The sequence below is a fragment of the Aythya ferina genome (assembly GCF_964211825.1).
Source record: "Aythya ferina genome assembly, chromosome: 2".
Taxonomy (NCBI): domain Eukaryota; kingdom Metazoa; phylum Chordata; class Aves; order Anseriformes; family Anatidae; genus Aythya; species Aythya ferina.
The window spans coordinates 136,691,178-136,719,093 of NC_140297.1; the positions used below are offsets into that span (position 1 = coordinate 136,691,178).

Here is a 27,916-nt window from a genome sequence, read left to right on the forward strand (position 1 = left end):
GGGGTTTCCTCCTGCCTGAACTCATCCGAGTTCCTGAATAGGACAAGCAGACCTTTTTGAAGGAGGGAAGAGCTAGCAAAAGCTGAAAACTCCTAGACTACAGGAACATGACGGTCCAGTCCTGCACAGACAGCATGAAAATGAACTGACACAAAGGGGAAAAAAAATCAATTCACCATTCATCAAAAAGCAGACACAGCTTGCATCACCCTTATCCCACAACCTCTGCATGTGCCTGTGCTTGACTGTGCCATTAACTGAACCAAGGCAATTTCAGCAAGAACGGCCTTTATTGACCACCTTCAGCACCAGCTCTGTGTACTCAGCCCCAGAACCACAGGAGGAAGAATTGTATTACTGTAGTGCATTGTGGATGGGTTCTACTTTACTTGCTCTTCCCAAGTGTTTCGCTCAGTGGGTAAGTGTAGGGATCACTAAACAGCATTTTGCCATTGTTACTAGTTTCCACTGCTTTAGCACTTGATGTAGGAAACAGAACTTGAACATTTCATTTTTGGGCATGGTATAAAAAGCAAAATTTAATGCTTAGAATGGTATTTAATCATGGAAGGATTCCAGTTTCAAGAGTCAAACCAAAGAAGTCAGTTTTAAACAGCATTATTTCACGTTGGATTTATCCAGGAAAGGAACCGCTTTGCAGTGAAGGGCTACAGAACTAAATGCATTAAGACATATACTTCTTTTTCCAGTTTGACTAAATTTACAGATTGCATACATCTTAAACAACTTAAGCAACCCTTTATTTCCTCCTAGGTTGAAAATGATTAGTGTGACATGCCATATATTTTAAACTTTCAAGAACAAATATTATATATGTACATATTTATTCCATGCCTGACACTTTTCATTTCAAATTCCCTGACAGAAAACGAATGATTCATATCCCTGCTAGTTTCAAACACAGTAAAGTTTCCAGAAAAAAAAAAAAAAAAAACAAAGAACCTTCAACACGTGGGCTAAAGGAGCAAGTCAGCTTGAAAAATACTGATGCTGCTCCTTAAAAAAAAATAGCATTAATAGCTGTAAAGTCTGAGAGCTCCACCCATTTCAGTCATAATTGCAGTATTGGTCAGATTACATCTTTGTGTTATTTTTACCGTTCAGAAATTTGGTTTTTGTTCATGTCACTTTAAACATTTAACAGTGTTTAAACCTTTGTGATCCGGTATCATTCCCTTCCACTGCACCCAGTCAATCAGCAGAAGAAACATTTACCACTCTCACGGGCTATGCCCGCTTTGTGCACAGCCCTCCAGCGGGGGGACGTTACGGCCGAGTCTCCTCAGAGAAAGCGTGCACAAAATGGTTCAAATAGAACACGTCCTTATTTAGCCAACCAGCATAAAGGTAAAAAAAAAAAAAAAAAAAAAATCCAACCTGAAGTACGATCATATTTTAGAAACACTTCAAATAGGTGGTTGAAGTTTGATTCCAAGCAGACGAGCTGATCAGAAGTTGAGATTACTTAAAACAAGGACACTGTCACTGGGCTTTGTTTAAGCAGAAGCTGACCCCTTTATAGCACTTCCACAATGGCAAGAAACCAAAGCATAAGTGAAAATCAAAGCACAGCTGACAGCGGAGCTTGTAAAAAAAAATCAAAATAAAAATGGTGCATGGCCTTCAGTAAGAGCTACTACTCCTCACCCCATCCAAAAATGCAGTAAAGGGTGATTGAGAACTGGTTACTTCTAAGAAATCCCACGGAGCTCAGAAGAACACAAGTGTAACATGAAAGTAAATTTAGAGGCGGATCTACTGGTAACATCTCTTCATGAATTCCTACTTCTCAAAAGTTTTTCCTCTTTGCCATGTATCTAAATATTACAGAAACAAAAATCCAAACCATCTATTCAAAGGGAAAGTTTAACTTTACTGCTCGGTTTTCCATGCCTGTGCCCTCTCCTCTGCTTCAGCCAGCAGACAGGCAGGCAACCATCATGAGCTCCAGACTCCCAACATTTCACCTTAAAGCATCCATACTCTGCTTTCCAACAAAGTGACTCCTGCTCCTACTGCATGAACTGGAGTTGTAAATCCTAGAACGTTCCCTTACTCTCATTGAAGAGAACGACGCATTTTCAACGATTTTTAACAGGAACAAGATCTTACCCACGCATCTACTCATGTTACCAAAAGCATACAACAAAACCCATATAAATTACAGTTATGTTTGCGTTCTTTCACAGATTGATTCATTTCAGTCAATATTCTATCACCTGCTACTTCAACTGCTCTCAGACGTACCTCAACCATTAACAACTGAGACTGGCTAAAACAAGGGCTAGTGGCTCTAAACCTGAGAGAAAAAAAACTAGAATTGCCTTACATAGATTTTTTTTTTTAATTTTCTTGCAGTAATAAGTCACACACAAAACACCTGTACCTTTCTTTTGGCACAATGATTTTTTTTTTTTTTTTTAAAAGTCCTTCAAGTCAACTCAACGAGGTTCTTTACTGAATGTTGTCTACTGTCCACAAAAAAAAAAATTAAAACATTATTTCAAAAGGAACAAAAAAAAATATACAATTGTACACAAAAAAGTCTTGGATTTTATTGAAATTTCAAGTCTTGTATCAAACAAAAACTCTTCTTCAGACAAAAATATTCTCTTGGTGTCCTCCGGATCCCACCAACTCTGAATTGGTCCTTTAGTGCCTCCGTTTTCTTTGTCATCTCACAGAAGTCCACGCGGTTGGGCTGTTCCGTTAGGTCTCATTTTATCGCGTGAAGGAACGCACATGCCGACCTCTTCCACTGCCTCCACTAACAAACTTCCCTCTTGAGCCACCACTGCTACTACTATTAGCACTTGTCCAAGATGGTCCAATTCCTCCCCGGCCTCTGGAAGCACGATCGCGAGGACTCGGTCGGTAGCCTTAAAGCAAAGAAAAGTATACTCAGTTGGAAAAAAAAAAAAAAAAAAGCCTAGGCGTAGCAGGCGCTGTGAAAGCATAAGAAACGAAATCAAGACGAGACACGAACTGGGTCTGTTTTCTCCTTTCAATTTTCACCTTTCTTTTAGGCAAGCGCTTTTGTTTTGATTGGCTCTGTAACTACCGCGTAGCTACGAAGACAACTGAACTGCGAAAAACCGACTGCAAAATTAAGATTCTGCGCTCAAGCGTTCAATTCAGCAAGTCTTACGGCTTACAGGACAGTTCTTACGACAGTACGGGTTTGACAGTCTCAGTGACAACTGTTCATATATGCTTAAAGCATTTGCTGAATTTCAAGGTGTCTGCAGCATCCTTGCACGGTTTCATTTGTAAAGCAAAAATGAAATTCAAGGAATTTTCTATAGTTCGATGCCCATATGAATACCATGTACCTGCGGAACTTAATGGTCTCAGTGGTGGCAGTGGACCCCTGTTAAAATTGCTTTGACCACCTCTACTGTCATTGTAGGTTCCTCTGGGCGTACTCTGGGCGCTCCAACTTGAGCCTCGAGCGCCTTCACGGCGACTGTAATTTCCTAGATATGGGGAGAGAAAAAACGCACGCTCTTGAGCAAATCTTCTTTTTTTTTTTTTTCCATTTTAATCCTTTGTGACACTCAGGGTGGGTAAACGTAGCATTTACATAACTCAGACAGATAACGCTACTCTGCATCAACTTACCCTCACTATTTTAACTCAAAGTGTAAGTTATTTTCCCCTGATCCTGTGTATAGTACAATATCTACCTTTCAGACACGAAGTCTAAAAAAGATTCACATTATCTAGTGTACTAAGATAGACCCCTATACTTTAAGGTAAATAATCCTACACCTTACCTTAAAGTATATATAGCAGCGTTTGTGGTAAAGTAAATCCTAGTATGTATAACTTTTATAAATTAAAATATTTGGTTTCCACTGTGCAGAGTTGTCTTAACTGCCAGATGGAAAGGAAAGGAATGCAACCTTGTCCGTATATGAAAAAACTTAGCACTCTGTAACCAGAATCTCCAGGTTCAATCAAACTGCGCCTTGCTCCTGTCAGAATCTTCCATCCTTTTATTCAAGCCCCATTTAAATCCAGAGATGGATTTTGAGGGTTGATTTCAGGAACTACCACATCAAAAATGGTAGAGAAGGCTTTGCATTGTCAGTGTACGACTGCATCTGTGAAACACTCCAACGGTTGCTATACACAAAACCGTGACATCAGAAAGAAAACAGCTAACTCTTTGTAAGAGAGAAGAGTTTAGTTCAATTCCACAGCACATGAGAGAACCTTTTTAGTGCCAAACAACTTCTTTCCTTCCCAGATACACTGGGACCAAAACATCACATGCCGGGGTGATTAATTACTGGAAGATCAGGCTAGCAATACTGAAGCATTTTAAGCATTCAGTTACTACAGCCCTGATAAAAAAGCAAACGTACCTTTTGAAGCAGGTGGGGTAAAGAACCTGTTCTGGCTGTGAAAAGCTCCCCGTCCTCCACGATTCCCTGAGAAGCCACCACGTGAAGAAATCTTCTGGGACACTTTCGGTGGCCTTTTGGCTGGTGGTATCCCGTCCGGAGTGACGACTTCTTTGCTCTCCGCAGCAACAAAATCATCCACGTGCATGGAGGGCGGCCTGCTGGTGTTCTGCTTCCTCTGACGGAAGATATCATGCGGTCGGATTCCTTGTCCAAATCCTCCCCTGCCTCTTCCTCTCGGTGGCGGCACAACGTGAGCTCTCTTTGCAGGCTCTATGTATTCAGATTTCCCACTGTCGTGACAAACCACAGTTTATTTAATTAACAGAAAAACTTATTCTTTCTGAAAGTCAAATATTCTTCATATTGGAGACACCATTTAAAAGGTATTCAACATTTTGGGAATATACAAAAAAGTGCTAAACAGACTAATTATTTACTCATTAAACTCATCTTACCTTGAAGTTATGAAGGTCTCATGCTTGTGCTTGCCAAGTTTGAAACCTTTTGTGGTTTTTGTCCGGCCAGGGGATGATGGTTCTGACAAAAACGACCTCTCCAACTCAGCTTGCAAATCGAAGTCACTGCAGCCCTTCTCTGACAGCTCGATTAAGTCAACTTTCACCTGCAGTAACAGAGGGTGTTTTATCACAACCGTCATCACTAGCACCTCTAAAGAAGAAAACATGCTGCACCAGGATGGATGAGATTCAGCAAGGGTCCCAAACCTACTCTGGAGGTCCTCCTGCTAGAGGATCCTCTCCCTTTTAATGCAGTAGTGTGGCTCAATTAAAAACAGCAGAAATTAAACAAAAAGAGCAGCAAAACTGCAGCAAAATTGTCTTAAAGGTTCTAAGTTAAGGGCTAAACTTCCAAGTTTGAATGCCTGTCTCATCACTAAATGACTTACGGTAAAGCACTCTTAAGCTACAGTCCCAGAAATTTATCAGTGCTGCTTTTATATGGGAATGAACAGTTTGGGTTTTGCTTAAAAAAAAAAAAAAAAAAAAAAGTGTCTTTGCAATATTAAAAAGTAAAACTAAAAAAGGAAGGCAATGAAGTCAACAGAAAGTAACCAAGCTAAGGCATTAACAGCTTAGTTTTTAAAAAAAGTTATTAGTGAGAACTTTGTGCATCTAGTTCCTTTTTTTTTTTTTTTACTGTCTTTTTTTTTTTCCACCTTTGTCACGTCAGAGCAAAGATTTTGAAACAGAGGATAACTATAAGGCTGTTCGAATATTGCTCCAAGGACAGAAGATGAGCAAGAAAAAGAGAAGATAAATCCTATTCCTTGTTTAAGCTTAACACAAATTACTGAGAAGACCCAGCAGCAACACAAAAGCAGGTTAGGACTGATACAACAACTTCAACTCCCTCCTACATCAGAGGGCTACAGAAGGTGCCAATTCTTTGGCTACTTCCACGTGAACTTGGGAGGCGTTTGATGACAACCTTTAACAAATGCCAGCCCCCCTGTATCTGGGTCAATTTACAGGGGTGAGCGAAGGAAACAACGCTACTAGCTCAGGTTAACCCTGATATTTAAATCCCCTTCAATAACGCTGATGAAGCCCCTTACCATATCCAGTTCAGTCTCTATTTCTTCAGCCTGGAAGGGTGAGAACCACATGGGCTTCAGCTGGTCGTCCATCACGTCTGCCAACACGTAGGTAGTCCTGCAATGAGACAGATGTCTGATGCCTGTGGGATTATAAACTACGGCCAAATGCAAGCACGAGCAGCACCACGAAACCTAGGGGAAATATTGCTTCCCATATCCTTGATAGTTTTATGGAATTAAATACACTGGGATTAGTAGGGAGTAGCAATAGCTCTTCTATTGAGATCCTATTTGTAATATAAAATGCATAAATGATTGCATGCTATTAAATAAATCACAGGCTGTACGCCCACACATTTATCTGCTTTACCTGTTGTTAAACAAATTCTGAAGAGAGTCTGGTGCAGAAAGAAGAGGCTCCACATCTTGGTCACTCAGGGGACAAGAATCACCTGCTGATTCCAGCATTTGCCTGACGCCAACGATGTTGTCCAGCAAGGATTCAAGGCCATCGTCTTCCTTAGAACGATCCTAAGTTAACACATTACAAGACAGAATTTGTTCCCCTCCTCAAAAAAAAAATTTTTGATAATTATTTATGAAAATATTACATGAAACAGGATTCCTCGTCCTTAATTACAATAACAGTCTTCTCAGCAGTAGCCAGTGCTCTCTCTTTTGTGCATTTGCTGCCTTTTATCACACAGCTGTCTATGCTTTTATGGTGTGTAAATACTCCCAGCACAAGGGGATCCCAACCCTACCTGAAGCCTCTTAAAACAACAGCAACAGCTATTCCCAATTCTGCAAGGTACGCTACAGAAACGTACTCATCGAGAAGCAATGGTCTACATTGTTCTAAAATCAGAGGCAGATACCAGATTGCAATGTGAACCCAATTATCCAAAAACTTTTACCATAACATGTTTCTCCAGATCAAGCAGTAGATTTTCTGGGGTTTCCTCCTTGCTCTGCAGTAGATGTTTTAACTCCGCGGTGGTCAGACCCAGCGTTCTTCCTGGGTGAGATCCATCTACTTCCATCAGGCTCCCGTCATCTCCACAGCATCCCTGGAAAACATGAGGGGTGGGAAATAAGTAGATATTTATTATACTTCTGGATGGCAAACCCCTTAGAACTCAAACAAATTAGAGAAACCAAAGGAAGCAAATTTATTCTTCATATAATGCAAAGTATTTTTAATTAAGTCCATTTCCATAGGCTAGTTCAAATGCTGCATCAAGATGAATCTAATCCTTTCCCATATAAGCTGAGGTTTGTATCAGAGAACTAACATTATTTTAAACGTCTTTCTATACTACTTGTTAGTAGTTCTTGTATACTACTGCATTTTATTTATGTCACACTTTCTATGCTACATAGCAATACAGCTACTCTAACACATCCCCATCAAACCAGAACCTGGATGCAGCAGCACACTATTCGCCTAGGAAAGTCAGTACAACTAATTCATAGTTTCACCAATTACACAAATATATTTTCTGTGCAGAGCTGCCACTTGGAATACTTGCTAGGGTCTTTTTTTTTTTTTGTATTGCCAGTGTGACTTCTCGAAATACTTCATTTGTAGCTTGAAAATAAATAACTGCACTTTTCTCCTCAAGAATCATTATGCCATTTTCTCCTGCTGAAAGCTTGCTTTCATTTATTAAACATATGTTCTGCCCAGCTTTCACAGATTTCATTACGAAATGAAGATGGCACTACCACTACTCATAGAAAAGCCAGACACTGCAGTCTAAATAGTCACCTGCTTTCTGAGATCATAGTTCCCAAACGCATCTCACCCTGCAATTTCAGAGAAATGCAGCTGAGTTTGTCTAACTATTCCATACTCACTCACCAGTGTGTCCGAGTTCAGAAGCTGTCGCATAAAATCCAAGAAAGAAGAGGCCAGCTCCCCCGTGTCTTTGCTGAAACTGGTGATTACTCGCTTTAATACAGTGTACAGAGCACTGCTGTGTTTTCTTAGGGAGCTGTTTTGTCATAAAAAGAGAAAAATACTTTTTTAGTGCATACATTGTGACCACCCTACTGTAACTTCTTATAAGAAAACATATATTGCAAAACAAGTTTGGTACAATTAAGAATTATGAAATTGGGGTTTGATTACAAAGCTGGAACTTCACTGCTTTCTCTCTATCCTACTGTTCTCACCAGGGCTGTCTGCAGATATTTCAGCCTGCACAAAGCTACACACACTACAACAGTATCTCAAAAACCTGCCTGAAATTGCACTTCCACCTTGTGGGGGAAAGGCAGGAGTACAGAAGCTTTGGCTCACACAACTGCCTTGTGTATCAAGCAGGACTGTGCTTACAGTTTCACTGCATCCCACGATGCCCAACTGCAGCAGCAAAACTAGAAACATAATCAAAAATGGCAAGGCCATGCACTGAAGCTGACAGATAGACACATGGGAGTCCCAGAAACCACAGCATCTTTAACCTACTTATTTTTCATCTACAGGCTTGTTGAAGTCTGAGCAGCACAGCTCTGTAACATCCCCTAGGAAAGTGTCCTGAGCAGCCTTTTATTAGCAAGGCTCCAGATGCTACCTCTCTCTTTTCAGGAAGCTCGCACCCTTCTTGCCTCTCTGCACCTCACTTTTGGTGGGCAGAAATGGGTCCAAATATAGGACAGGGAAAAGTGCCAAAACAACGCAGTACTGTCCCCATATGTACACGTTCTGTTCAAAAAGAAGAGGACTTAATAGAAATAGTTAAAAAAAAAAATAGTTTCAAAAGCCCTAGTTGTCTGATGGTTAAAACACTCTGGGGAAGTTTTTTCATCCACACTGAATTCCCTTAAAACAGAGAAAACAATGTACAGCTCTTCAATGTCTCAGATGATAGCTGTATCTACTGCTTTACTCAAAAGGAAAGGACACCAGCACTCGATCTCATTTTAATTCTCCAGCCTTGGGGTGGGAAGAAATGGAAGACAAGCTTTTTTTTCCCCCCAATGCTTTATCTGCTTCTTAAAAGAAAGCGCTCCTGTGTGCCCACTACAGAAATGATTCATAGGTAAAATCTCAAGTGAAAGAGAAAAAAAATAAAGAAGAACACAGGAAAAAAAACACCTGAGTATAACACTGAAGCCTCAAAACAGAAATGAGAGTTCAGATGCCTTGTCTTCAGCATTTCCTGCTAGATAGAGCGATCTCCTACTCAGTGTGCTGCATGCAACAGATTCCACTAAGAGATATTGATACTTTTTGTAAGGAAAGAGAAAAGAGCTTCAGCACTTTTTCTTTACAGTGACCAAAGAGTGAACTCTGTGTTTAGAAACTGTTTTATACTAGAAATATGATCACTTGGTTATTAAAAATAAGTGTTCTTCCCAATGTTATTCTTCTGCATTTTAAACAGTAAAGTTTTAGGGATTCTCACTAAATGTTGTCACTCTAGCATCTGTCTTTCCAGACATCTGATTTCACACTGCAGAAGTTTTAAATACCTCTAAGTTGTCAGAGATACCTTACAATACCGTACCTCTTTAAGTGATAGAAGCCGTAGTCGTGCTCTGTAAGGAACATCATTGTTCGGATGCAGGTCAGCAGACAACTGTAACTGCTCTCAGAATTGGTTAATGTTTCCATTAAGCTGTCACAAATCAACGGCAGCAGATCCTTGTTTGGTAAGGAATTGGAGAGCTGCTCTAATTCCGACACAGAGCCTTCTGATGAACTTGGCAAAATGAGGGCAATATCCTACAAGAAGTGATTATTACACACACAGTAAGATAGACATAGCTGCGTCTGACACACCAGCAATAAGCATAAACCATACATTATGTCAGCAACGCTAGGTTCTTTCACTACCCCTTTATCACCTTATTCAAGCATTTGACAGTTATTACTGACACTAACACACTAATCCAGTGTATCCTTTTTAATTTGGTTCTGTCAGGCGTCACAAACCATTACTGATTTTTCAAAACAGAAGCTTCAAAGGGTGAGAAGTGATGGCAAAGACACAACTAAATGCCAGAGTAACTGAATAGTATCTTATCTCTGCATTCAGCTCCTTGCTTACAGAGTCCAACTGTCCCTTGACCTCAAAACATTCATCCAAATTCAGAGGTTTTAAGCAATACCTAAGAAGTTGAAGATCTACTATCCCCTTCATATTTTATGTGGCATAAAACAAGATGGACTTTCACAATGAATTTGCATAGGCAAAGAGCTCGTTTATATAAACGGCTGACTGATCTCTGCCGACCAGTGCTCAACCACTGTTTGTATAAATGCATTAAACAACAAAAAAAAAAAAATCATGCAAGTAGTAAGGTAATTAATGATGTAAATATATTCAAGAAAACTGAGAAAACACCTGGGCTCATCCATTAATCAGTTTTCAGGTAATATTTCCTACTCTGTTCTAGTAGACCGTGTTTTGTTGTAATTTTCCTGTGTGATTTGTTTGTTTTTGTCTTTGTTTTTAACTGTGGCAGCAGCCTATCATCCATACCTTCAGATTTGCAATATATGTTTAAGAGGTTTCAGTTAGACAGCTGAGACCCAGATATTTCTTCAATTGAGCAAAAGGTGAATAGTGACAGCATAAGTTTTTACCAGTGGCCCACACTACAAAATCTCCCCGGGAGGAGGAGAAATGACATTCCTCAGCTGAGAGGATAGACAGTCTACATGCCAATCAGCCCACGGTCTCTAATGAGCTATCAGAACAGCGCACACAGCATAAAAGAGATTTCATAAATTTAAAGATTTATGTTCAAGAACAAAGAAACTGGCAGCAAGTCCATCAGAACAGCCAACCATACACAATTTCTTCTTATATTTTAAAAATGTTGGATTTTTTCCCCCTTCAGGGAAAGAAACAAACGAACGAAAACAGGCACCTAAGAATAACCTAATTTAAGGTTTTGCCCAAAAGTGTCAACACACATTATGCATCAGATGTATAAAATACCTGATCGCAGAGGGACTGCAGAAGAGAGGTTACATATTCAGCACTCTGTTGATGAGTGACGTTGTCTCCAGCTGACCGCATTAGAGCCAAGAGCTCCTGGAACACTTCTGCATACTTCTCATCACCTTTGGTAGTTCCGTTGATAAGATGCAGAATAGCCAATTTACAAGCTTTGTTTGAAGCCAGGGCATCCAATAAAGCAAGCAGTCGAGTGGTTTGTCCAGTGTATTGTTTCTCTTTTTCTTCTGTGTTGCTGAAAGGATATCAATGCACGTTGAATACACTGGAAAAGCTGCTCTAAAATTATCTAAAAAGCTATAAAAATAATTTTAAACATTTTAAACAAACACCTAATGTATGTAAACTTACACTTTCATGTACTTTTTAAAACTGCTTAACTTTCACTAAACATCTTTCTGTCGCATCATAAATTAGCTATGCATTTAACACACTACTGCATCTAATTATATGTAGATAAATATGCTTTTAAAGAGTTATCTAATTATATGTGAATAAACAGGATTTTAAATAAACAATACTCATTGCTTCAATGTCCTCTGACATGGCAGTCTTCAGCTTCCTCCAGCTTACAAATATCTACATTTCCCTGTTTTCCCTGTTCCTGTTTTACTGGGACTTCACTGCAAATCCCAGTTATATAAACTCTACCTCTACTGATACTAGGTCAACTTTTATTATTTATTTCAAACAAGTCTTGTAGCAGCTCACTGAGTAGATAAGGCTTCGTAGGGACAACCTGAAAAAAGCCTTCTTAAAATACTTTCCATAATGTGAAACTGAATACCTGTATGACATGGTTTATTGGCAACATCAAGCAGCATCAGGACATGGTATAGAGAACTGGACTGAGAATTCATTCTGTTCATAACATAAGTAGAATTTCTCAATGTATTTTTCTCCTGCTAAATCTCCTGCACAGAACCTGGGCGTATTTAATATTCCATTAAAGAAATCTTTGCAATAGGAAGCCAAAATACCTTTGCAGGTCTTCTACAATCAGGTCCAACACAGTCCTCATGATGAGAAGAGCAGTGGGTGAAGCCAAGTCACACAGCTGAACACAAATACGTCTCAACATGTGCTGAATAGGCTGGCAAGAAGAACCAGAGAACGATCTAACTATCTCTTGGATCAGCTTGGCTTGAACATGAAGATGCATGCTCCACAGCTTCCTGGTGTTAAGTGCCACTGCAATATCATGTGGCTCGATTACCTGCAGGAACAGAAAAACAGGAGGTTTTTCCTTGTGACTTTTATCATAAAAACTGAATTCCACAAGGTATAAACAATTACTAAGCACTAATACTGCCCTCATCAGAAACACGCAATGCCATTTTCATTAGTATCACTAAATGACAGAGCACAGGTCCAAAAATCAGGTATTCGTAACTCCTTCGGGAGCATGGGTTGTCACATCTTTTATGCTTAAAGATCACAAATTCAAGATCCATGCCTTAATAAACTGAGAGTTTGGCATTCAGGGCTAAATTCAGAGGTTTCCTAGCCAACCATTTAAGTAGTACAACGTAAGTCTAGATAATCTGACGAGGGACAGAAGAACACATGACTGTTAAAAAAATAAAAAATCCTCCAAATAAGAACTTTTTCCCATCATAAACATATTTCCAAAGAATCTATGTGAATATAAATGGTTTACAAAAACTTTAATCCACCCTTTCATGTATTTGTTCTTTCTACAACTAAGAAAATGGTCGAAAGAGGTCTAATGGTATATAAAAATTCTTTAAAGAGTAAATAAATCTAAATTATACCTGAGTTGTCTGCATGGGCAGTGGAAGAGGCAAGAGTTCTGAAAGCAGTATGAGTCCAGAGAAAAAACCCTCTGGAATTCTCAAAATCGAGGAGAGAACTTCCTTCAGCATTAAAGACCAAGTATTGTTTGCCAGAGTTTCTTCTGAAATGGTAAGTTTTTCATTGACGCCCTGCGTAAAAGTCAGCAGGATGTCAACGATGTCATTCTGAATTTTCTGCTCATCGCTATCTAAGCGGCCCGAGAGCGGGATAGAACACAGGAGCATGTGTAAAGAGACGAGCGCCGACGGGACGCGCATGTCCTTGAACTCAAAGGATCCGCCCCGCAGGAGTTCTGTCAGCATGGTTTTCAGGAGCGTCAGCGTACAGCGGGCCATGGAAATCGTCGTGACTCTGTGAAGGGTGGTGCCCATGTTGACGTGGAGCCGCCAAGGCTGAATGAGGATGCTGTTCAGCTTCTGCAGCACCCGGATGAAGGTGTCCATTCCCTCGGAAGAGAAGAGTTGAATAACTGCAAGGTTCCATTTCAGGTCTTTCTGTTGACCTGTACAGAAAAAGAAACAAACATCTCTGTATGTCTAATTCCTTCTGGGGAATCACAGTTACGCTTGGGACATTTTTAAGTAAGAAACTCAGAAAATTGAGATTTCTATGCTGAACAGTACAAGGACATTTACCATACCTTCTACCATAGGTGGCGGACACGCTACGTGACACAGGACACGAAGGGCCGTAGGAAGGCCAACTCCATCCGGGGTCATCAAACTGTCAATATTCTTAAAAACAAAATTCAAATAACCAAAGTGTATTACAAGGAAGGACTTTATGACAAATATATCACTAGCTTCATGGCTATTCTTTCATTCCAGTCGGGCTATCAGATTGTTAATCAAACCAAGATGCTTAATTACACAGACAAGCAAATCATAGAATAGAATCATAGAATATCCTGAGTTGGAAGGGACCCTTAAGGATCATCAAGTCCAACTCTTGACACCGCACAGGTCTACCCAAATGTTCAGACCATGTGACTAAGTGCACATTTAACATAACTTACAGAAGACTCATTTTACTGCCACCCATTCTCTACTTTTTTTCTTTTTTTTTTTTTTTTTTTGGGAAAAAAGGTCCACTACACACTAATTCTGATAATCTGCAGCTATCCAAAGAGCTCTAAAGAGACTACAGGACCTACATATCAACAAGTCCACCAGAACAAGCCTTGGAAAGTGAGTTATGGACAAAATGCAATTAGTGTTTAAAATATATCAATGTATTATATAGCTACATACATAAATACACATACATTTATGCCTTTATCATTCACTGACTAATATCAGCCTCTGTTGAAGGGAGTGGAAGCATTTCAGTGGTATCTATTGAAGCAAAGAAGCATCCTCTGGGAGCTAACTTCAGGAGAAAGCAGTTGGAAGCCCCTTTCAGATTTTCTGTTGAAGTATCCTGTATTCAGCCTTGCTAACTAAAGCTGCAAGATGAAGATCTGCTGCCTGCTCAACATAGCTGGAAGAGCAACTTGTCTCTGCCTGCAGAATTACTGCCCAAGATCTGGCAGCTGAGAACTCAAGCTCCTATGCTGATCTCTCTTCGGGCTAGTAATCTCTTGGCCCTAGGATCCCAGGGGGTTCCCCTAGGTTTTGTACTCAGTTACCTGCAGTTTTGTTTCAATATGTATAATTGAGAGCAAGAACTGGTTTAGATTATAAGCTTTAATAAACATAACTATTTTAAATAATATTTTTAAATGTTACTATATGAGTAATATAAAATATCAAAGCTACAAAAAGGCATAAGCCTACGGAGCCCAACCAAAAGATAGCATCTATCTGTATTTTACTAACCTGTTTGATATACTCAATGAGATTTGGAATACAGTTTATTTCAAATCTAAGATTTTTCAAAGGTTCAAGCCACTTGCTGAGCTCTGCAGGGAGAAAAAAAGATTACCCATAATTAATCAAATAACTTGTCAGTACATCTATGAACGTAAAACCTTATGCAGTGAAAAAATGCACTTAATTTACACAAAGGGTACTAAGTCCAGGTATGAAATCCATGAGGCATACATTGTAGCTGAAAAGCATCAACAAAAGCAAGACTTCAGAACAGCAGGTACACTTCACATACATGGACAAAGTTTTTCTCAAGTCAACCTGAACACAACAAAAATAACAAGCTGAAAATTATATATCTATAATTAAACATTTTCTAAAAGGCACTAAGGGTCCCACTGTCCAATAAATAAAAAGTCATTAAGAACACGGACACATTCTCCTTAGGTTATCTGTAATAGGTTACTACAAACTGAAAATGAACATCCTATTAAATGCCCAAATGTATCCAGTACCTGCACCAGTAAGACCTATCCTCTCTGGAAGTCTTTACACATTAACATTTTCTCTCTCAGTCCAGAATAACCTGAACGTCCCAAGCTTTGGGAGAAGAGATTTCAAGTTTCAAAACCTGTTATTTCTGAAAATAGTCAGAATAACGGGAAGGTTCAGAGGTTGAATGGCTATGAATCAACTACTATTCTCAGCTTGATTTCATGATTTAATAAACCAGTTCTCACATCTCATGAAATAGTCTGATCAGATGAGGTGAAAAGAAATAAAAGAATGGCAGAAGGGGAAATTAAACTAAATTTTTGACGAATTATGAATTCTGTTGGAGCATTTAAGTTTTGGGAGAAACTGCTGGCACACGTACACACATCAGTGAAGCAGCGCAGAGCACAGCCCTGCAGCTTCAGGCCTGGGTGCCAGAATGGTCGCCAGCGGGCTCTCTCTGATCTGCTCCATTCCAAATGATCTGGGTCTGACATGCGAGTCGACACAAAGGAAGAAATAACCCCAATCACAATTTGGAAGTCAAAAGATTTAGTAACAGAGACCCGATCATTCCATGCCAGTTGGCCCAGCTGCCAGGAAACAGTCCCAGGAATATTTATTAGTATATACATAGGCCTACATCACCAAGGAAAACAAAAGCAAGAGTCTGCTTGCTAACTAGTTAGCCCATTTTTACTGAAATTTGCTCTCCTAAGTTATTTTCAACACAGAAACCATTTCAAACTTCCTGTAATTATCCAAAATTCATGGTAGTTATTATTGCTTGAAAAATAATTTAACTATACAGAATTTCCTATTTAACTCTCATTAACAGGGGGAAAAAAACTGTACATCATCTCTGTGACTCAACTAATCAGATGCAGCTGGAAAAGGAATTTCATTATATACATTAGCCAAACCAGATGATTGTGAAGTGCCAATTACCCACATATAAAAGGTTTCTCCCATACATTCCAACAATTCAGCTGATAATGACACACGCCCTACCTTGCAATTTGGTGTTATTTTCGTCTGCCTTACAAAGCTTCAGCAAAGGCGCCGAGTGCTGCTCCAGCATTTGGACATCACTGGAAGACTGAACCACCAGCAGAACCAGGATGCAGGCGTAGTTGTAAGCAACTGACTTCTTAGACTTCGAGTCTCTGGAACAATGATAAGAATTTCCTTTAGATCTCAGCTAATGCAACTGGGTATTTCTTACATTTTCATTCTCTGACACCTAGAAATCTACCTACAGAACTTACACCTTCAGCAAGGCTTTCCCCATATGGTTATTAAAAAAATCTCCCGTGCTTTTTGAGAAGTGAAAGCTTTCATTTGCATTTACTTTATTTATCATCCACAAAAGAGACCTGAGAGTACTGACTAGAGTCAGCTAGCCAACAAATCTTCTTCCCCTAAGTTTCTTTCCTTTTTTTTTTTTTTTTTTTTTTTTTTACAATCTTGCTTTAAAAGCCCTGCTACCTGACGTAGTAAGACTGCCTGTCCAGAAAAAAACTGCTTTTAACACATACAAGAACTTCATAAACTGAGAGATTCCCAGCCCTGAATAGCGTGCAGCATCTGGTTTTCCCAGCCAAATCTTCTGCTCGTTTCAAGATGAAGTCTTATACTTTAATGAAAAATGCCTACTAACTGAATTTTTTCATACAAATGAATGTGTGACCTGTATCACAACACCTTTGTGGATGACCCCCACAAATTCTGGGCATTAAATAGTTAGTTGATCACAACTGAGAGGCTTGATTTCCAATAATACTGTCCTACTTAAGATTTTTTTTTTAAAGAAGATATTTTTTAAAAAGATCACAGTCTAAAAGAACATAAATTTTTAGATATACTATTTTGGAATGTATTTTTAAAAGGTAGGTACTTTTAAATGTAAAAACCTTAAGGATGCAAATATAAGTTACCCTAAAGCTTCTTTGGAATAGTACTCCATTAAAGTGATAAGACTTTGGAGGTTTTTCTCCAGGCTGAAGACGTGAGCCACAGCAGATCTTCCCACAGGGTTAAAGGTGATCAAGTAAAGGTTGTGAAGCGTTCCCAAGAGATCCGAATGGTCGGTTTCCTCGCTGGCTGTGCACCGCTGGAAGTGGCAAAACAATTCTGAAATGCACTGTAACGTCTGCGTCGAGTGCAGGAGCCACAGGGCAAAGGTGTCCTCGTTTGCACCATCGGACTGGAGGCCTTCCTCTTGATCCGGATCGGAAAACTGACAGAGAGCTCTGATCAGCAGGTTCGTCGCCTCGTACTCGGAAATGAAGAAGAGGAGACCCTTCTGGGACTGCGCCAGGAAGCGCAGGAGGTCGCGTATAGCTTGGAGCACACCCGGGTGCACACCTGTCACTGGGATAGACAGCAGCAAAGTGATGCACTCCAGGAAATGGTGACTGTGAAGATACCTGAAAAAAAAAAAAAAAAAAAAAAAGGACAAGGAAATAATCAGTAATATTGCAATCATCTGCCAGCACAGTACAATAATAAAATACAAAAATTAATTCAGTGCTTACTGCTCTGTGGACTAAGCGAAAAGACTAATTAGGAAGTAGTACAAAATTCTAAGCACACAAAACAGTTGCTGGAATATTTACAGGAAGCAAATCCCCAAACATAAAGTACTGATTACCAAAACCAAGCGTCTACCCCACAAAAACCACACCCTATCTTTTATTAAATTTGCTGCATTTGAACCGTCATTAATAGAGCATTTAAAACGTTTAATGCAGTAAGAAACCAATCATTACCATGCACGTAGGAGGGGATTTGAAGACTGCTTATAGATGCTTCCATTTAGCTGTGACCCTACACTGCTGCTATCAAAGAAAACTGCTAGTTAGCATTTAGAGAAAACACTTTCTAGCCTGAAACTTGCTAACAGAGAAATAACCCAGGGAATCCTTTAAATGGCTGCATGCAGACAGGCCTCAACTCGTCTGCCCACGCTCTGGCACGCTGAGCTCGCTGACAGAACAGCACGCCGGCTTCTGGTTTGCCAGCTCAGCACACAGAGGTAATTCCAGGCTCCTTTTATCCTTATGCACAGACACGTTCTTAGAAGATAAGTGAAAAACGCTTTCCATCCATAACAATTTTCAAATAGGCACTCGTGCAGCACCCAGCACAGCCACCCAGGTCTACGAATGCAACTGAGGAGCTAGCACACTACCAGCAGCAGCAAGAGGTGGACTTTTTGCTATGCACACGGTAGGCTTGACCGAAAGCTAACAACACAGCAAGTATATTAAGTACCAAACTCTCTCAAAACAATCCAGAAACTTCCAATAAATACAAGGTAAGACACCTAGAAACAAGAAATCCCTAGAAATACCTACACCAAGTTGATGGAAATACATTCTGAGAAGTGACCTTGCAAAAACCATACCTGAACAGGACAGGGTAAGGATCATCCCTTTCTGGAGGGCCTGTAATGCGTGCCATGGTTGGGAAAGATTTGACAGGTGGCTGAATCATTGTATGAGGAGCCGTTTCCATCAAATGGAAGATTTCTTCCAGAAGACTCACGAGTTTCTCCACCTCTCCTTCGCTTATGTTGGAAGATTCCAAAAGGTGATCCATATCCATAGGAGCCTCCACATCGTTCTCATACTCTTGGTTGGTTCTGTCAAGCCCTGCCAAGTCCTGGTCCTGTTCTGTCTCCGTGTGGTTAGGCAGAGGAGGCGTGCTCTCGGCTAACTGATCGACCACCTTTTTAATATCCGACAGGATCTCATAGAAGTGACACTTCTGGAGAATTGCAGAGCCAGCAGTGACTACCCTCACAGTCTGATCTAACAAAATGAGTTCAAGGAGTTTCTGATAACCACTTTTTTCATGCACGTCTACACCACCTCTCAGAAACATTTCCATTCCCTCGGTCGTACTGATAACGCTATCCAGAGCTTTAAAAGCATTAAGCTTCAGGGAGGACGATACATGGTCTGCAAACAACAGCTCAAACAACACATTAATAACTCCCGCCTGCAAGAGTGCCGTTATTCCTTGCGTCCCACATTCCCCTAATGATGACACCAGTTTTGTCCCAGCTTTGAGTTGCCGGACATTCAAAGCGATGGGCTGCTTGAGAGCTACCTGAAGGTTTAAAGCCTGCAGGGTCCAGTCTACCAGCTGGGTTATGTAGTCCTGCTTTGTGTCTTTAACCTGCAGATAGCTCAATCCTTTTACTATTAAACTCGGAATTTCTTCTAATGCAGTCACCCACTTTGCACCCCTTTCCTCTTGATACAACTCCAGCAGTTCAGTTAATTTAACGGAGGCTTCCACTGCCCCTGAGTTTTCTTTTTCCGGGTCTTGGTCCTTTATTTTAGCAACTTCGTTCTCAAATACAGTCTTGTAAGGGCAGCTGAAGTACAAAAGAGGTCCGAGCTCCCTTTCAAAAGGTTCATATGTCACAGGAGGCACAGATGCCAGATCCTCAGGAGTGTACTCAATATCAAAGCTCGGATACTTGAATGTTTCACGTTCCAGATCAGCAATTCCATCTTCATCACTTGAAATCTGCTCGTATCCATCATCTCCTAAAAAGGAAAGGATTCAGTTGTGAAATAAAATTAATTACGGATAATCCAATTCATAAATGCTGAGAGGATGCTCAAACTAAATAAGAAAATCTATTTAATACAAATATTACTGGTTAGAAAACAATCATGTGCTACCATACAAAAACTTTTCTTTCCCCAGCTCTAAGTGAAAGCTCCAGCCAACAGAATATTTTTTGTGACAGAAGAGACATTTAGAAAAACAAAAACATTACTACAAAAATATTGTCCAATTTTCTTGTGATTCTATCTATCATTAAAGATCTAGCTTGAGATTTTGCACAGGCATCAGCAGGAATTTTGAATAATTCAAGATGACAACTACTAACATTATTACATAAACAATTTTATTTGTTAACTGAGAAATAATTTGCTTCTCAACTTTCCTATTTCTTTAAACAGATCAGATAAGAAGATCCAGTGTTCTTTCTTATGCATAAAATCTGTGTTTTCCTGTTTCTTTATAGAAAGTGACAGGAAGATTTACTGTAAGGGAATAAATATTCCTACTGTTCTCCTTGCGAGATGTCAGAAGTATACGTAAGGGACACAACAGTGCACTGACCATTGCAGAATGAGACCCAGTTCTTTACACTCCTAGTCATTGTAATGGTACTGCCTTCAAAATTTAAAGAAGTAAATGATTTTTTACTCAGCTTCTAGTAACTTTACTTACCTTCACCTTCCTCCTCCTCTTCGCCATCTTCTTCATCTTCGTCTTCATCTTCTTCCTCCTCTTCCTCATCAGGAATGCTCTCTACTGTATGTCCATCATCATCTTCCTCCTCCTCCTCCTCCTCAACATCCACATCTTCTTCATCATCTCCCTCTTCTGGTTGATCTTCTTCCACTTCTCCCTCATCAGAATACTGGCTTTCTTGATGAATGGATGTTCTGTCAGGAGAAATGGGCTCGAAGTAATCCTCCCTGTGGTCCACATCATCTTCTTTTTCCCCAACCACTAAAAAAAAAAAAAATATATACAGAGTTTAAGAAATCAAGAGTACTTCTGTGAAATTGAACGCTCAGTAACATTTTAGAATTTTGCATTACACGTTGTGGAGGTGCAAAAGAACATCTTGAAGAAAATCTCCAAATGTTTTGGCAGAACTCAAGCAACAATCACACAGTTCAGCAAGACTGTAAAGAATTATGTAAGGAGTTCTCAGTGCTTTAGAGATTCCAGAGGACTCGGCAGAAGCTGCAAACAGTGATGGAAGGGAAGGACCACAAATAACAGAGGCAACAAAAAACTCATAGAATGAGCAGTATGATCAAGCAGCATAATGATCAGTATGTTAATTGAATGTATCAATTTAAGAGTTGGTAGGTTTAAGAATATCAGTAATTAATTGATATAATTTAAGATATCCAACAGATCTTCTTTCAAATTCCTTCCCTAAAATAGGAATCTGTCCAGCAGGATAACAGAAGACAGGAAACCTCACAATAGGCATCAAAACACAATTCTGACTCCGATAAGCATTGGTGCAGCAGATAAAACACAGCCTGGTTCTACCTGACACTGGCATAGGTTCATCTTCATCGTCGTCAGGAGGAGGAGGGCCTGGAGGTGTCCTTGGTCCCCTAGGTTGTGGTCTTGGAGGACTGCCATTGAACTGGTCTTCTTTCTCTCCATCAGCTACGTTTATTATGAGAATAAAAATTTGCATTCAATAGAATTGCAGGAACAAAAACGGTACGTTTTAGGGTTTTAGTTCTACTTTGGATAAAGGAATACGTTTTCCCAGCTGTTATTTCATCTGTATTTTACCTCTGCAGTACGTGAGGCTGTTTTCTAAAATCACTTTTGATGTAAACAAGAACTACATCAATACATCAATTAGCAAGGTTATTAACGCCACAGATGTTTTTAACATAACGATTAAAATTAACATGGTTAATTGCCATTTTTTGGCTTTAGCACTATCTAGCAAGACTATTCCACTACCAATAACAACAGAAGTTACTTAAAAAAAAAAAAAGGGGGGGGGGGAATTATATTTTAATCTACTTCTCTGTTGTAAAATAAGAGGGATTCAAATTTTGCAGCACAATACCTGTACCCTGAAAAATTTTAAATCTAAACCCAAAAGTCTGGTAGAAATCTGCTCACGAACTCCATTCATGGCTATTCTAATGCCAAAATTTTGTGTTTGTAAAGCAAAGACTTTTCTGTAATATGCTGTTACATACAAGCCACAAAAGGAAAGCAAATTATGGCTGCAAGTTTCTCTTTCTATGACTTTAATGCTTTTCTAATCTTATTTTTTGTATTACAATCATATAAAATTAATGAGTACACACAGGTTACTGAATTTTGACGATCCTCAGTAATTTGCAATAGAACAATTAATCCACTCCCAATAAAGGACTAGAAAAAGATCTACTCAAAATCATTCAGCATAAATCTAAAAGAAAATGCAAAAATATGGACAAAAAGCTAGAAAAATAAGGCCAGTGAAATCTCAGATGTTAAAGAGCTGTGTTTTCAAATGCCATAATGTAATTTGGTATCTTTTTTTTAAAAAAAGAAAAAAAAACCCTACATCCTCTCACAAGGCTTACCATGTTTTGGGTTTCTCTTCAAACCAGGCTGTTGCTGGGGAGGAGGCGGCGGAGGTGGAGGCGGAGGAGGTGATTCTCTGTCATGACTGATTACTCTGTCAACTGAGCCATATATTGCCAAAGTCAGACAGTTGTACCATCCTCTTAGAACCAATCCATCTGTGTTGACCTGTTTTGTTTTTTTAAAGGAAAGAAAAAGCACTTAAAAACAACACAAGAAAACTTCAAAATAGTTATTTTATATCACTGTATCAGTATCTGCATAAAGGCAAGAACGGAGAAGTGAACATTGAAGGATCTTTCTAACCCGCATTTTGAAAACTAAGGAAACTTTAAACATACCAATCATTACAACCAATAAGTAATCTTTCTCCAAAAGCATTCAATTACTTGCAATATGTTTGCTAACTAATACAGCCTACGTGCTTGTATTATACACCCAGTTAGTGGAAAAAAAACATTACCATGGGTCACAAACATACTGATCAGAATGAAATAAACCTAAACAGAACTGAGGAGGATGTGCTTCATTGTGGCCTGCAGCCATAACATTCGGATTCATCTTTGTTCATAAGTAATGGATACCTCTGCTGGCAATCTCAATTAGAATTGTAAAGCAATCAAGTCTTCTACAACTCATGTAATTTATATAGCATCCATAATGGAGACTGAAGTCGTATGTATCTGAACTACAGGCAGATTTTATAACAAGAACTTCAACAGTAAATGTTTTACTCAGTTCCAACACACCACATATCACCATGCTTATACGCAAATGACAGGCATGTAAAAAGGAGGTTTAAACGGCCTTGCATTACCTTTGCATTGGGTCTGAAAATAATTGAAGTATTTTCATCATATTCAAGGCTGTTAAAAGTAAAAAAAAAAAAAAAAAAAAAAAGTAAAACAAAGTTATTTTCCATTAATATAAAGCATGTTTACAGAAATTGCCAATAATAAAATACTGAACAAATACACGCTCCTAAAAACAAGAGTGCAGAACCACTTATTTTCACGTTTCCTCAATACATTTGGGCTCTGTAAGCCTAAAAATAACAGAATTGTCTCATCTTTGAAGCACAAATCTCTATCCTCCCAAACAAACTGGAGCAAAAGGGCAAGGAGAATACAAACTAGCAAAAGGCAGACCAAACGAGAGAAGTACAAGAGATACAGATTTTCTATTGTGCACGTTCTGCACTCAAAACTTCAACAAGACAAAAAGAAAGGTAGCTAACCAAGTCAAGAAGTAATTGTGAATGTACTTACCTCCCCAGCCTATCAAAAACAGGGGCACTTGGCTTGCTGACATTGTTGAAAAACAAGTCCAGTTGAAATGTATGTGGGGATGTCTCTCTGGAAACAGAACAAAGGCAAAAATTAAACCCATCAAGCTCCTTATCAGAGTAAGTAGGCCTAACAAGGAAAAAGCTTCAAATTTTACTGTTTAAATGGTTCCCTAAAGTAATTACGAGAGCAGCAGACACACAAATGCATTTTACCTTTTTAGACAGGAAGTTCTATGGAAATACACAAGGTGAGGGAAAAGTAATAGGATGGTTTTCCTGAACCAGACACCCTGTAGCTTTCACTTACCCGTAAGCCCTACTGTCAGGCAAGCTTGTGTGAGCTCTCACTCCGGGAGGAATGACACGTACTTCATTTATGTAAACCACACACGGGAAACGAACTACATCTATATTGGTACTTTGCTACAAAACAAAGAAGAAAGAAAACTGATGAAATGTAAAATGGAAGCAACGTAACATATTTACCTATTCTTTATTAACCAAACTAAGGTTGCAATCATAATAAATTATAGAATTCAGTTCTGTAAAATGTTAAACACCGGTAAACAGAAAAGATTTTTAAACGATCTTCTAGCACTTATTTAAATATTTGACACTTTCTTATAGACAACATTACGGGTTCGTTTACATAATCAGTGATTTATGCAAATCTTTTAAACAGGAGCAGTTTTTCTTCAACAGAAGGTATGCTGGTAAAGAGAAAAACTGGAACTTAAATTATTGAAAGGAGGACTAAGTATACAGTTCCCTTTTAAATAAACCGTATCAGGTTTATTATGAAAAATATTATGAAAAAAATATGAAAAAAATAATCTGTGTATTCTAATTTTAAAGATATGTAAATGTTAAATTTCACACCTAATATCAGTAATAATTGTGATACTATAAGTCTGTTCTGCTAGACCTGTACAAAAAAAAACACACCACGTGACATTTGTTTACTAATTCTGCAACATCTGAAAACCTTTTGAAACTGAGATTTCCGTTTACAACACAGAAACAGCAAATGTAAAGACAGCAGCACTCCTAAAAGCCTGAGCAAACTCGGAAGTAATCGTAAGGTCACTGTGACTTCCTGTGTAGTAACCACCAAACAATTAATGCTGAAAGTCTCCTCCAACTAAATTCGTTTTATTAGGTATATAAAGTGTATGCCCAACCTCAAATATAAAGACTTTCTCAAACAGAAGCTCAGAATCATGCTTCTCAGCTTCCAGCCAGCAAACTGGATTAGCAAAGACTGCACTAGCAAAATAAAAACAAAAAAAAAATCTGTCTACCAACATCAGTAAAAAATGAAAATTAGAAAAGTTATCGTCAGTAAAAAGTTACAGAACCTTCTTCGTGATTACGAAGCAAAAGAAGCCCCAAAATTATCAGCACAAAACAAGAAGGTACTAAGATTTTTAGAAAGCTATTAACTGAAGAAATAGTCACAAGCAAAGTTCTATGAGGAACACTTCAGCGTGTGCTTTATGACACATATTGCTATAATTTAAGAAAAAATATCTACGCCTGCATCTTTTAGTGCATAAATACAGTATCTTGTCCCAGGGGCTGAGGCGTCTGGTCAGGAAGGCAGAAGAAAAGGAGCCTGTGACAGGAGGCACAACTTCATAAAAGGTGGCTGTAACCCCTGCAGGGTGATGGCTGTGGGAGCTCTCTGCTGTGCCTCTCAGAAAGATACACCACCTGCAGGACTCAAACTTTGGAGAAAGGCTGCTGCTAAGGAGGCTGTGCCCCCGGCAGCACAGCCCTGGGACAAACTGGTGAAATTATACTGGAGTGTCTCTTAACCCCCATGCAGCAACTTCATCACAACACAACTGAACCCAATTTTCTCTTTCTCCAGATCATATATTAAAAAAAATATATATATATATATATATATATGTGGTGGAACTGCAGATGTTAAACTACACAGCTAAGCCAAATAAATAATTTTATTAGAAAACTAAAGGTTACATCTCATGAAGTGCAAGTTCCAAAGCAAGACTGACGATCCATTTAGCTGGAGAATTTTCATAACAGGAAGGTGGCTTTTCTGCAATATGTAAACTGCTTTGTTTTTAATAAAATCTCAGTGTGGTTCTGGTTATGAAAAAGTCATTGGTGAGACTGAAAGTGCCAGAAAAGAGTCTAGAGAATTAAAAAATGTTCAATAAGAGCATGCTCTGTGCTGGAGAAGATGGGGAACAGCTAGTGTGTCCTACCCACTGCTGTCTTAAATTGCAAAAGTAAAAATATATTTGGGGATCCGTAAATGTGGCACTACACAGGATTCCAGAATAACTTCTGGTTTGTTTTTAATCATAGCATTAGCTCTAAACGCTTTGTTTTCGTCCTTGTACCTGTCCATGCATGGATCTGCCTTCAGGTTACCCTAGGATTTATTCCCCACCTTCACAGCCCCCATCCTCTCTTCTGAAGGGGAAGGAGGACCAGGCCTTAGACAAACCCTGTTAACACAGCATCTTCGTGGATGCTCAGGCTCCCTGCAGCAAGCTATTTACTCACTTTGATTATCAGTTATCGAGCCTCACTCGAAATGAAGCATTTATTTATAAAACCTCCCCCTGCTGAAGCCGGCTCGAAACGCTCGTTTTGCTCCCGATGCACAAAGCCCAGGGGTCCCTCAAACGCTCCCTAAAACCCCGGGGAAGCAGCAGCAGCAGCTCCTCCCGGCTCCTTCTCCCCCCACAGCCCCACCAGACGGAGCCCCCGCACCCCAACCCCATCCCCGACCCCTTCCCCTCTCCTCCCCGTCCCCCAGCCCCGAGCTGCCGGCCGGGAGGAGGCTGAAGAACCCCCCCTGCTCGGCGGGCCCCTTCCCCGGGGCTGTTTTTTCCCTTTTTTCCCCCTCTGTCGTGCCCCGCCGCCTCACCTCGGCGCTCTGGTGCTTGAAGGTGTCGAGGAAGAGGAGCTCTGTGGCGGTGTCCACCGCCATCTTAGCGGCGGCGGGCGGGAAGCGCTTCCGGAGGCCGGCCGAGCGCTTCCCCGGGCAGGGGCCGCCGGGGCCATGACGGGGCGGCCGCGGCCACTCGGGGCTGTGGGGAAGGGGACGGGTGGATGAAGTTTGTCCCCTGTTTCTCAGCAGCTGAAATCTTCAGTGTGTCCCCTCACGAGTCCCTTCACGAGTCACCTCACAAGTCCCAACCCCACCCCGTTCGCCGGAGCGGGCTGTGTGGGGCTGCGTGAGTTTGGGGTTTGTCCCCATAACAGCAAAGCCCCGTGGTCCTTTAGACAGAGCCTAAGAAACGCAGCATCACTAAACTGCCACCACGCTTCCCTCAGTGGTGCTAATAAAGCCTCATGAGCCCTGCCTTGTGTGTGGAACAGCTTCATGGCATTACGCCTTCTTGTGTGCGCACCAGGAACTGGCGGGGCTCCTCACTTCAGAGCTTGCTGCTCTCTCGGCACCCCACAGTTTCGCTTGGCACCGGAGGTTGCAGGCCTCCAGGTCGGACCTGGTACGAAAACATTGCATCAGTTCAAGCCAGGGTGTGGTTCCGTGCCTCCGTTTTCCATGCTGAAACTCGCTGGGGAAGGTTGGTCCCCACGCCACGTGCTGGGAGCTGGGTCACGACACGCAGCTCCGCAACCAGTTCTCTTGGTACCGCTGAAGACAGGGTTTGGGGCGCTGCTGAAGCCATTGAAATCATCCTGCTGCCTCCCCATGCTACTTCAACGGATGTGCTTGAAATACTGCAAATCCTTCTGCAGAAACATCAGAGAGTTTGAGTATCAAGGGCTCTCATACACAATACTGGCAGAAGGTTTCAATCTTGCCCTGAGCCTGGGACCCTCCTTTGCCCTGATGGACAAACAGATATAAACCCCTAAAGTGAAATACAACATTTTTATATACGTATAAAAAACCAAAAACCTGAATTTATATATAGTTTGCTGAAGTAACTCAATGCCTCACAGATGCTCATGGCACTTGCCATGGCTTATTTCGGTTATGTTCATAGGCCCTGTTTAGACTTTTAGACATGAACGTGTTTTGTAGGTGTACTCCAAGCGTGGCACTATGGTCCATACCACAGTCAGGTGGCTTCTCTGGGACAGTAGCACAACTGGAAGAGCTAGAGCCAGTAGTTGCAGTGAGTGGCAGGGGAATTCCAACCCTGCATTGTTATCTACAGTGACTCCCTGCTGCAGTAACAGCTGCGCCTCTGGATGAGAGAATGTGACGGTAATACCATGCTTGGTGGTATTACATTTTATATTACATTCAGATGGCTGTGAATACGGTGTTGTTGGCTTTAGGACTTGGCAGAGCTTACAAGTTGGCATTTCTTTGCTGCAGTAAAGCAGCAGTGCTTGAATGTTGCAGCCAGTTGTACGATTTCAGGGAACAATGGAGG

At 40.2% G+C, this 27,916-nt stretch overlaps 2 protein-coding genes across 2 annotated transcripts in view; both read right to left on the reverse strand.

Annotated features, from left to right (window-relative positions):
• RAD54B (RAD54 homolog B) overlaps positions 1–27,916 on the reverse strand; it is a 224,973-nt gene that overhangs the window by 71,575 nt on the left and 125,482 nt on the right. The gene's annotated exons all lie outside the window — the stretch shown is intronic.
• Positions 267–26,908, reverse strand: VIRMA (vir like m6A methyltransferase associated). The gene is made up of 24 exons (XM_084510284.1): positions 26,431–26,908; positions 23,833–23,948; positions 23,506–23,592; positions 23,055–23,103; positions 22,237–22,405; positions 21,188–21,310; positions 20,345–20,629; positions 18,495–19,647; positions 17,023–17,514; positions 16,097–16,251; positions 14,600–14,682; positions 13,423–13,516; positions 12,740–13,284; positions 11,945–12,180; positions 10,947–11,199; positions 9,507–9,724; positions 7,856–7,988; positions 6,909–7,061; positions 6,362–6,522; positions 6,010–6,106; positions 4,889–5,055; positions 4,392–4,723; positions 3,354–3,497; positions 267–2,900 (listed from the first exon to the last, which is right to left on the reverse strand). Exons 1-24 carry the CDS (start codon positions 26,491–26,493, stop codon positions 2,743–2,745), a joined length of 5,466 nt encoding a protein of 1,821 aa, XP_084366410.1. The 5' UTR covers positions 26,494–26,908; the 3' UTR covers positions 267–2,742.